Genomic DNA, 12169 nt, shown 5'->3' on the forward strand with positions numbered 1-12169 from the left:
AATAACTTATCAAATAGAGTGGTTTGTAAAAAACAATTAATTTTTAAAAATAACAATGCTAAAACAAAATCCGTAAACCATAGAATAATATTTTCAACATTTCTTTTTAAATATTCTCACAAACATTACTTGTTAAAGATGAAACTCTAGAAAAATAAAACTCAAAATAACTATTAAATTAAAACCAATAAAATATTTAATTAAAAACAACAAGAAGAATGATGTTCAAGTAATTATGTGATGTTGATTTTAGATGTTTAGGCATGTAGGTTAGAACGAGTTGTAAAAAGTTGTTAACAAGAAAATTTGTTGATAAAATTATAAGGCTCATCGGTGTAGGTGCGGTCCAAGACCGCATTTCGTGCCACATAGGATGGGAACACCGCCCCCAGACCGCGGTTTGGTGCGGTCTTGGCTGCAGTACGATCCTCCAAAACCGTGTGTTCTGATTGGCTGAAGCTGGATGGGAAGGATTGAGCATTTATTTTTTTTTTCTTTTGCTTTTTCTTATATATATACATATCAACTTAATTTTTTTCACAACACAATCTCCTCTCTCTCAAAAAAAAGATTTTTTAAAAATCACCACTCTCTAAAAAATGTCATCTTCTGAAGAATTTCAGACTAATTTTGATACCGCTATTGTGTGTGTTCAAATGGCGGAACAAACATATAACGTTGTATGTAACAACGCAGCTGCAAGTTTTCAACAGAGAAGACGAAGATATATTTACAGAAATCGTGAAGAAGCTAACCAACGTTTGGTGCAAGACTATTTTGCAGAGAATGCCACTTACCAAAGGTATTATTTTCGTAGGCGCTTCAGAATGCTCAAAGGTTTATTCGAACGTATAGTTGAAGATGTAACGAGGGAGTGCAGTTTTTTCCAACAACGCTACGATGCTAGAGGTACACTCGGTTTCACTCCCTTACAAAAATGCACGACCGCACTTCGTCAGTTAGCATATGGCATTCTGCCTGATGCGTTAGACGAAAGTTTTAGGATGCCTGCTAGGATAGCACGAGACAGTCTCCATTTTTTCTGCAAAACTGTGATTCAGTTTTATGGTCTAAAAATATTTATGTAAGCCTACACGTAATGACATCCTGCAATTGCAAGCTCATCATGTTAGTGTGCATGGGTTTCCTGGAATGCTAGGAAGCTTAGATTGTCTCCATTGGGCATGGGAAAATTGCCCTACAGCATATCATGGGCAATTTACCCAAGGTGATCATGGTCACCCAACGGTCATACTTGAAGTAGTTGCATCATAAGATATGTGGATTTGGATGCTTTTTTGGATCTCCTGGTTCGATTAACGACATCAACGTTCTTAACCGTTCACCAATATTTAACAACATATACGATGGATTCGCACCAGATTCTTCTTTTCAAGTGCGTGGAACGCCATATAAGTATGATTATTATCTGGTCGATGGAATCTATCCTGAGTATGCTGTGTTTGTTAAATCGTTTTCAGCTCCACATGGTTCTAGACGAAAGAAATTCAAGAGAGCTCAAGAAAGAGCTAGGAAGGATGTTGAGCGTGCTTTTGGAGCTCTGAAGAAACGGTGGTTCATATTGAAAAAACCAGCAGCTTATTTGGGCGAAGAAAAACTTCAAGAAATCATGTATACATGTATTATATTGCATAACATGATTATTGAAGACGAAGGAAGAGCGATATGTGCGTTTGACGAGGAAGAAACCATACCAGAGACACAACCAATAAAAATTGGTGGCGAAGAGTATATAAACAGGAGAACAGAGATACGTTGCACTGAAACATTTCACAATCTTCGCAATGACTTGGTGGAACACATTTACGGGGTTCAAAACATTAACCTTAATTTGGATCCACCGTATGACCCCGAAGACGAGTTCTCGGAGAACGACTTTATATAGTTTGCTTTAGTTATTTTATTTATGTTTTTTAAGTTTCTAGGATTATTTAAATGTCATGTGTGTGGCTTTTTTTTTTGGTAACGCAATGTACTGTTTTTTTTTTAAATTTTCAAGTAATGAAAAATTATGTTTTTTATTTATTTATTAAAATAGAAGTTATATTCAATTAAAATAGTTAAAAAAAAAGAAGTTTTATTAAATTAAAATACTTAAAAAAACAAAAAAATAAAAGAAATGAAAAGTGTGGCAAGAAACCACACTTTAGTGGTAAAAAATGACATGCGCTTATGTGGCGGGGGATGGAGTGCGGTTTCGGTGGCACAACTCCCTCCAGTCTAAATGATTTATTTTTATTTGAAGTTGATGTCCTTTATTACTTGTTAGCCTTTTGTTTATTTTATTTTTATTTAGAGTATATTTTAGAATCATAAAATGTATTTTCCTCTTTTATTTATAATTAAAATCATAAATCAAAAAACTTAAAAGTCATTATGATTTTTTTTACATTTTGCACAGTAATTATAATATAAAATAGATGAAATATATATTTTTTATTTGACATAAAACGTTCTTAATAAATCATATTATAAAAAAAATTAAAATCATACCATTTGGACGTTACATTTTTTACATAAATATTAATATTTAATTTAACATTTATTTTAATAAAGGTAACATAATTTAACATATTTGGCATATTTATTATTTTATTTCCATCTTTTAAATGATACAAAACAAAAAAAAAAGTATCCAAATGAAATATATATAAAGAATAATTAATAATTATGATACCAAAAATTAAAAACCTCTTAAAACGGTATCGACGTCCTTTTAGAGCAAATACTAATAACTAAGTTATAATTAACATAGTTTAAATTTAAAGGTTATTTTAATTCAAAAATAAATATATTTAAAAAACAAAGTATATAATTGTCACATTAGAAAAAGTATTACGAATTCACTTTAAAAATGAAGAGATAATAAAAATTAATAATATATTTATTTCAAAAAATTATCATCCTATCCAAAATAGTTCATTGCTTTTTGATTTATGTGTTTTATTTAAATCGTATGATTTTTTTTTCCAAAAACTTAAAAGTCATTATGATTTTTTTTTTTTTTCATTTTGTATAGTAAGTATAATATAAAATAGATGAAATATATATTTATTATTTGACATAAAACGTTATTAATAAATCATATTATAATAAAAAATTAAAATCATACCATTTGGACGTTACATTAAAAACTTATTTACAATTAAAATAGATTATCTATGTTGTGTGAATTGGGTAGATTTATTTGGTGAAAAAAAACTATTTGATGTTAGGAAAAAAAACCATTTGATGTTAGGAATCTATTCATCAGAAGGAAATCTAAGCGCTATCATAAAATTAATTATTTGTCGTCGCTGCATCGCGCGGGTATCCTAATAGTAAATTAAGAATGGTGGTGATACCTGACATGCCGTTTACTTTCTATGAGGGTTTAAATAGACATTCAAATTCCATCTTCAAGGATAAGACAATTTCTGAGCTTGGTTATGGAAATGGATGGATATCCATAGCCATTGCTGAGAAATGGCCACCACTGAAGGTAATGATTATTCTTGGACTTCAACTTCATTCGTATCTATTTTGATGTTGATTTTAGTATGAATCTATCTGAATAGTGAACTTAATTCCTGATTCCATCAATTATTAAGATCATGTTTAGAACAATTAGCCTTTTACCACAATCTAAATATAATCGCTTGTCTTTTAATCAAACTATATAATTCAAATATTCCACTCATTTTCTTCTATACAATGTCTTGCAGGTTTATGGGCTTAACATAAATCCAAGAGTTCTAAGATTTAAGAACTCATATATTTCTCACCTTGCATCCAATCATTACATGAATAAAAATTTATTCAATTGGTGTTTATCTCCTTCTAAAGTTTTAGTTTGTTTAAGTGTTTATTGTTGGAATCCAAGTATGCATCTCTCATTTTCTTTACTAATAGTCATTAATGAGATTTAGATGTAATAATTTAGTTGTTAAATCGTGGAAAATAACAATGTACCGTTACTTTATTCCAACATAACATTGTACTTTCAATTATAACAATTATATCAAACTACAATGTTTGTGAACATATAGGGTTAGGTTATTGTGTTCCTAGCATCTATTGTGTGCTCGTAAGCACAAATATGGACCAACAGATGGAATTAACAAATGGTCATTATCTGAGAGTGTATAATATTACAATGTGATAACATGTACCATATAATCACACAAATTTCAGCATAAGGGTATTTTGGACAATTAACTATTTTTAAAAAAAAAAAAAAAATTTCGGATATTTAGGTATAATTAATTCTCCTAATTTTAAAAATCTAAATTTTTTAAATTAATTCAATTTTAATTCCAACATAATTTGTAAACATAACCGATTTTTTTCTATTAGAACTTTTTTTGTTAGAATGATGTTCTTTCAAAATTTTATTCTATTAGAATATTATTGAAGAATAACCGAATTCTTGAATCCCTAGTTGAAGAATAACAACATTCTAACATATTCTTATACATTCGAACTTAAATACAAACTCATACATATTCTTCCAGACTAAAAGACTTATACATTTTAATATAATTATATGTATTCTAAAAGAATATCAACAAAAATGAATAAAATTCTTAAAAAATAACAACATTCTGCTAGAATACTCTTGTTCTCCATGTTTTCTTCATTTTCCACATCAATGGCGGCCCCTTCAAAACCTAAATAAAAAAAAAAAACATAATCAACTTTAAAATATTAAAACTTTCAGTATAGTCTAATAGAATAAAACCATAAATTCTAATAGAACGTGTTAGACATTAAAGACTTGTAGTTTATTCTAACAAAATGTAATACTCGAGTCACTTGATCAAGTATTCCCCGAGTTACTTGATCCAAATAACCGACTTAATCTAATTACAATGATTCTTAAGCCTACATTATATTAAAATGTATAAGTCTTTTAGTCTGGAAGAATATGTATGAGTTTGTATTTAAGTTCGAATGTATAAGAATATGTTAGAATGTTGTTATTCTTCAACTAGGGATTCAAGAATTCGGTTATTCTTCAATAATATTCTAATAGAATAAAATTTTGAAAGAACATCATTCTAACAAAAAAAATTCTAATAGAAAAAAATCGGTTATGTTTACAAATTATGTTGGAATTAAAATTGAATTAATTTAAAAAATTTAGATTTTTAAAATTAGGACAATTAGTTATCCCTAAATATCCGAAAATTTCCTTTTTTTAAAAATAGTTAATTGTCCAAAATACCCTTATGCTGAAATTTGTGTGATTATATGATACATGTTATCACATTGTAATATTATACACTCTTAGATAATGACCATTTGTTAATTCCACAGAGGAAAATACTTTGGAAAAAGGTCAGCTTATTACAAGCTAGAATGTGGTAAATATGACTAAAAGATCACAAAGATTTATGAACAAAGTAAAAGTGCTAAAAATATAGCTGTAACATTGTATGTTCGAAGGACTATAACTCAGCCAATATTAATCCAATTAAAATGACTTCGGAACCTGACTTGTAGTTAACACAAAGGAGAATATGCATAAACAAATTTCAGATCATTCCAAGCTAGTATGAGAGAGATATGATAGTTCAAAGATTACAAAAAAATTGGCTGAAATATCTGATTCAAGCATTTTAACAAACATTTGGTGGGCAAAATCAGATGCTTAAATCTTTATACTCCATTTGATGAAACATACAACATATGTAATTAATAAATACATGAATGTGACTAAGTTTGCAAAAAAAGAGCGTATACCTTCAAATACTAATGAGTAATTTGAGATTCCATGCCATAAAATCGAGATTTCATTCTAACAAAATTAGATCTTTGTCTTTCGCTGTTAACTAGATTATGACCCGCATAAAACGCGAGGAACATATAAAAAATACATATAAATTTGTAGAAATATGGCATAATAATAATAATAATAATAATAATAATAATAATAATAATAATAATAATAAAGTAACAACAGCATACTTAACATTGGAATGTTTGAAAAATAAAGCAATGAAATATCTGAATATCTATAATCGTTGAAGGACCTCATCATAGATAATATTTTTTGTTTTATTAGTTGGACGACCTTCCTTGTCACATTTGATTACCTTCAAGCATAGTTTACTTGTGACATGAGAAACAACAACATATAACTGACTGTGAATGAAGACGGTTCTACACAAGTATAATCCAACAGTTGATAATGGCGGTCATTGCCTTTAGTTCTTTTCATCTCTTAGGGGCATTTGCTTCTTTTCTGTTTTTTATTTATTAAATTCCTTGCAGAAGCTGAGTAATATATTTTTTGCAAATCTTTTGAAGGGATTTCTATGATGGTTGCATATTTTCAATTTTATTTTATTGTTCGGTTCATGTAGAATCAACATCAAGAATAAATGATATTATTCCATTATTTATGCCTTCTGTATGTTTGTGTTTGTGCATGTGTGTGGCTATGTGTGTATGCCTATGCCGATTAGTTTTTAATCACCAAATTTCCCAGTTCCCATTTTATCCCATTGTTATATGTTTTGTTTGTGTTTGTCCGTGTGTGTGGCTTTGTATGTATTCCTATCTGAACCACTTTTTAGTTACCAAATTTCTGAGAGATAAATAAGGATAACTACAATCAACAGCGTACTTTCTAAAATAAGAAGATTATTGAAGTACAATGTTCAAATAGGAAAATACTACAATCATGTATTTTTTATTATAACCTGTCTTTAATTCTCTGAAATAAAACATTGTTTTTTTATAAATAAACTCGTAATGATATTTGAATTATAGTTACATCCCGCCTGCATCAGATTATACATATACATACAGACTTGCATCAAATTTCATGAATTAAAGTAAAAACCTTGCTCCTGTTAAGTCTTAAAAAAATTCTTATCATTTTGATTTCATAATACATCTAAGTAAAGGTCTCTGTTAAGTAAAAAATAACTCAAAAAAGAAAAAAAAAACATGTATGTATCAAGTAAAATGTGACTTAATGGATCAAGTTAGATCTATATTAAGTCAAAAAGACGCAACATTTTTATCTTTTTTAGTTAAGATAAATAAGTTGCTATTATAAGGGTTTTAGGTAAATTATTAAAAAATGTTAAATTGCTAGGTCAAAAAACATATCCACATATGAAAATATGTTATTTTGACAAATTTTCAATCAGGTTGCTATTTGGACAAATAGTTAGAATTGGAAAATCTATCAGAATAGCATCCTACTTTGAAATGTTACATTGAGATACAAAATCTCATAAGCTAAAGGCAAATAGTTTACATGATGCTATTTTGACAACTTTTTAATTTTGGTCGCTAATTTCAACGATTTTCCAACTTTGAAAGTGCATTGCTATTATTTTCATTTAAACAATAAAAAAATACAATAATTAAATCACAATGTAAAATTGTTTATTTAACAAAAGCTATTGTCTAATAGAACGGTTCATTACAAAAGTATCAACAATTTAACCTTCAAAAATAAACTCCATGTCGACTCCTTTTGTCCTTGTTCCAAATGGAGGATTCATTACAACAGTCAACAGTATCAACAATTTGACCTTCAAAAATAACAACAATATTACTGATTATTAAGTTTTTAGCAAGACATCACATTCACATAAAATAAAAAGGAATTTAGAAAAGGGTTGTAGGATTGAGAGATCAAAGATGAAGATCATTTCACAGTTTATCTAAAACACACATAATGAACTGTTGGATCAAGAAAACCAAACCTTTCTACAACCACGGTAAAAAATGTCCAACAACTTCATGCAATAGAAACAAATAAAAACTTTAAATCCAATTATTTGTACTCTTTAATAAAGTGATTTACCAAATTACCCTTGATCCAGACAGGGGTGACCGGCTCTGAAAAGAAACTATGAGTACCCACTTATTCTTGAGAAAGTAAACTCAATAAAAATATTCAAACCAGGTAATCGGAAGAATAAGGTAGTGCTAGGTTCTTATTGTACTCTCGGCGTGCCCAGACAATGCAAATAGCATCAATTTCACAATTAAAATGTATTCCAAAAACACATAAAGAAAATTAGCAATTTGAGATCGATGTATGCTTCCTTGAAAAAACAGAATAATATGTAACAGATAAAATTAAAATGCGGTTTTGCAAAAAAAAAATGTTAATTAATCCTAAGTAATCAATCTCCAACATTTGCCAATAAGGTTTATCGATGTAATATATTTATATGGTATACATTTCAAATAAAATCAATGTTTTTGACATATCAAACACGAAATCAAAGGAATCGATGTAAAGGCACGACCAGGAGAAGGAATAAGGCTATGTATTTATAAAATACTAAAAATTACAAGTGATAGCCAAATTTAGTTGAATACCTATAGCATTTGATAAGAAATTACAAAGTGAACAAATTTAGTTGAATAACATAGCACTTGCTTTCAAAGATGTGAGATAATGCTCATTTTGTGAAGACAGAGACATTACATTTCATTACAAAACATGAGCACTTAGGTTTGATATATATATATATATATATATATATATATATATATATATATATATATATATATATATATATATAGTTTGTTAAACTTATAAATATATTTGTGTGTTTAAAGAAATTAAGAAAATGGATAATACATACCAGTTCTACAGCTTGTTGCAAATATACAATTGCTTTGTCAAACTCAAAATTAGATGCACGTTGATGTCTAATTTGGTCTATCGGAACAATAGAAGTGACTTAGAATTAAAGTAATTGGCAAGAACTACACAAAGAAACAACATACATGGGAAAAAAGAATCAGAGTCAAATCTATACCCAACCTTGGAAATGTCAGCATATTTTATTGTTGGAGATGCAAAATATTATCTTCAACAATAAAGACTTGTATAAAATTCCGTCAATGGAGATATTGTGGCTATATAGTGGTGAAAACCAATTTTAACCCTGAAAATATGTAATTATGATTATAAAAAAACAAATCTCATAATGAAACACAAACCAATTTTTACCCTGAAAACATATAATTATGATTAGCATTTTGTATAAAAATATGTGTTACTGGTTGTAAGCATTTTTCTAACATTAATGAAACACTACAGTCTAGTCTACGGGGGTTTACCTAAATAATGCATCTAAGCTTATTTCTTATCAAGTAAATTAACAAACACCGGGTGTGGAGAGGTATCAACTTGTCTCCTGTTCAAATAAACATGAAGCATATATGAGAATACGATAAAAAGTTGGTTTCTAAGAAATTCAATTGTTGTACAAAATAGAAACTTGTCTAAAAATACGGTTAGAGGATCAAGACAATTATACCTTTATGAAAAAAAAGGATAAATCTAGCCATGGATGAAGCAGGTAGTTTAATTTGGGAAAATCTGCATTCGTTGCAGATAGTAATGATTTATGCTTATGAAAGAAATGGATAATTACATGGAGAGCTTTGATTCTAATTTATAAATAAAAAAATCCCACACAGTTTCAAAGAAGTCGAATTTGATAGAAAAACCAAATATGTTACCTGTAAAATAAGCGAAAGAGAATTTTCATTTGACAGAGAAGGGATGATTGGCCGATTGTTGCAATGGTGAAGCCGAATTATGGTTGACAGTTATGTGAGGGAAGCGATTGGAATCCGATTTTGGAAAGTTTGAATTTGATAAAGGAAACGCGTAAGTCATCAAAAGAAACGAAATGTGAAATTAATTCAATGAAGGTGACGCAAGCAAATTCGTCTAACATTTAAAAACTATAAAAAACACAATCAACAGTTCTGATTGTTGAAGGTAATGTCATTAGGTTTCTCTTTTAATATATATAGAGATATATAGATAGGTTTCTTAACTTGTTCAAAGAATTGGACTGTGACTGATGTCAATGAAACAAAAATTGCAATATTTTGTCTTTATCCAAAAAGGTGGGAATCAGGGATATGGATTTGCATCTCAACCTTTTATATGTGAAAAAGACGAAAATGCCATTCTCACCGAATGCAAGGCCAATTATTCCATTTTCTCCCGCTGATAAGTCTGCTATGAGTGTAGGTCAAGCGTCTGGATTGATCTTGTCAATGTCTATGAAACCAGAGAATCATTGAAGGATCTGGAATTTGTTACAAATTAAATATTTTAGGTTTTTAAAAAGTTTATGTCAATAAAAAGACAGATTTTATTAGATTTTAATGTTGTATATAAATATAACATTTATGTCAAGTACAGGAAGCAGTCTTTTTTCCAGGGACATTTTCCAGCTCACAAGATCTTGACGAGATAAAGGGTTGTAAAAATAATTGAGGAAAGGGTTAAATTGTAAAATGCATGAAAGTATAATGTCTTAAACATGTACCTTTCAGGACAAACGTTTAGAGAAGTCTCATCTTGATTTGAAATATTCATGTCACGTTGAGATAATTTGTTGGCAATAAGTCCCCGCTTCTGCCAAGCCTAAAATTCCATGTGTTCCATAAATTTCATTCATCAAGACAGTTTTTTTTAACAGAAAATAAGACATAATTGTAAATTAGAATCCAAAATTTGTATTTTTCTTTTATTTACCTTGAATAGATGAGAAATCCGAATATGCAGGTGTAATGTCATCAAATGCAAGTTCAGTTACATTCTTGATATACATTACAAGGTACACTTTGGATAGAGTATATATATATATATATATTAAAAAATTATAACTTTAATACAGTTTCATTACAAAAACAAAATGTGTATAGTACCTTGAAAGAGCACTGTTGGCAGAAACCAACCATCTAGCATATTCGCGACAAGTACATAAATCACCGGGTTGAACATCAACTTCAATAACCTGACATCATATATATGACTCTCAATATTTTTAATTATAAAAAAAGAAACTAAAAATATAATTTTAAAACAGACCTTTAATACTTTCAATGCTGCTAATGACTGCCCTTGTACTTGATCAACAACTGCAGGAACTAAAACTTTTCCAGGGAGAGTCTGTAGTGATGGTGAAAGTACAGATGTAGCAGGTATCCTAGCAGCAGATGGGAGATTTTCAAGATCCATTGAATCAAATGTTTTCTCCATGTTAAGTAATTTTGGTTATGGAATCGGAGTAGGAATCGGAATCGAAATTACCAATCCACCATCTAAAACTTCCTTTTCCGTACGTGAATGACTCCAAGAACTCTTGAGTTTCTTTATCATCGATATCTGATTCATTTATTGCTGCCTCCTGTAAATCGGAATCAGGAATTACTGAGTTTAAATCATTAGCGGGTTCTTCTTCCAAGTTATCATCCGATTCAAGCTTCTCTATGCCATCTAAACTTTGAATGATTGATGCATCAACCAAATCATCATAAACATCAAAATTAGCTATTCCAGGTGTTCCCATAGTGTCATCGTGGACTTCAGTTGTAGGTAATTCCTCTTGGGAATCTTGGTGAATACTGCGGCTTAGTTTATCTTCAGTTGTAGTTTCATTTTCTTTTTCATGTGGATAAGAATCATCATATAGCACAACATTCTCTTTTTCAGTTCCCTTGGCTTCAAGATTATCATTCTGGTCAGCAGAGGTCAATGACTCTTCTTGATGTGCTGTTAAAGTTTCCAAGTTCTTTTTTGTCCCTAAAGGACAACTAAAAGAATTAGGCACAGTTGTGAACTACAAACATGAGAAAGCTTGGAAATTTGTAAAAATGGAAGAATCAAGTAGAACATTTGAAAAGAAAGCATACATACTGGACACTTGTTCAGATGGTAATATTTGAGGCTGCATCTGCTACAGAATTGAAGGTAATGAAACCTGTATCGAACATTTGAACCAAAAACCTGTTTCAAAAATCATTCATGTTGAAACAAAAGTAATAAATGATATTGGCTCTAACAAATGGTTGTGTTTAATCATAGAATAGTTAGTTTAACCACACAAGTGCGACTTCGGCCCATGATATATAGTTTGTTGACTCACTGCAGTCATCATAATAGAGAACATAAAATTATCTGAACAAACATGTTTGAAATACTAAAAATTCAAAAACAATAATAACTATTGGTGTTTCTTAATTGTCTTTGGCTAGACTTCATGATTCTTTCCAACAGACACATCTAATTGTTCGATGGCTTTCATATATATCGATAAATTACATATTAAAATGGTAGATTGAGCATTGGCTAACAAACTTGTAGTAAAATCATCAAGTAAAT

At 29.4% G+C, this 12169-nt stretch overlaps 2 protein-coding genes across 2 annotated transcripts; one reads left to right on the forward strand and one right to left on the reverse strand.

The window, feature by feature from the left end:
* Positions 1–599: 599 nt before the first annotated feature.
* On the forward strand, positions 600–1906 carry LOC145050408 (uncharacterized). Its single transcript, XM_078998663.1, has 2 exons — positions 600–909; positions 1383–1906. Exons 1-2 carry the CDS (start codon positions 600–602, stop codon positions 1904–1906), a joined length of 834 nt encoding a protein of 277 aa, XP_078854789.1.
* A 6786-nt stretch (positions 1907–8692) lies between these two features.
* Positions 8693–11585, reverse strand: LOC145051583 (uncharacterized). The gene is made up of 4 exons (XM_078999484.1): positions 10877–11585; positions 10714–10802; positions 10332–10429; positions 8693–10088 (listed from the first exon to the last, which is right to left on the reverse strand). Exons 1-3 carry the CDS (start codon positions 11045–11047, stop codon positions 10378–10380), a joined length of 312 nt encoding a protein of 103 aa, XP_078855610.1. The 5' UTR covers positions 11048–11585; the 3' UTR covers positions 8693–10088; positions 10332–10377.
* Between the last annotated feature and the right edge of the window lie 584 nt (positions 11586–12169).

The sequence above is a fragment of the Lactuca serriola genome, chromosome 5, assembly GCF_051521515.1.
Source record: "Lactuca serriola cultivar US96UC23 chromosome 5, Lser_US96UC23_V15, whole genome shotgun sequence".
Classification (NCBI taxonomy): domain Eukaryota; kingdom Viridiplantae; phylum Streptophyta; class Magnoliopsida; order Asterales; family Asteraceae; genus Lactuca; species Lactuca serriola.

Excerpts from the sequence above, each read along its gene's own strand:
- LOC145051583 (XM_078999484.1), bottom strand. The coding sequence starts at position 11,047 with ATGGAGAAAACATTTGATTCAATGGATCTTGAAAATCTCCCATCTGCT. Across the intron at positions 10,803-10,876 it reads CAGCATTGAAAGTATTAAAG|GTTATTGAAGTTGATGTTCA; the intron begins GTCTGTTTTAAA and ends ATATGATGTCAG. Across the intron at positions 10,430-10,713 it reads GCCAACAGTGCTCTTTCAAG|GCTTGGCAGAAGCGGGGACT; the intron begins GTACTATACACA and ends ATGGAATTTTAG.
- LOC145050408 (XM_078998663.1), top strand. The coding sequence starts at position 600 with ATGTCATCTTCTGAAGAATTTCAGACTAATTTTGATACCGCTATTGTG. Across the intron at positions 910-1,382 it reads ACAACGCTACGATGCTAGAG|ATTCTTCTTTTCAAGTGCGT; the intron begins GTACACTCGGTT and ends GATTCGCACCAG.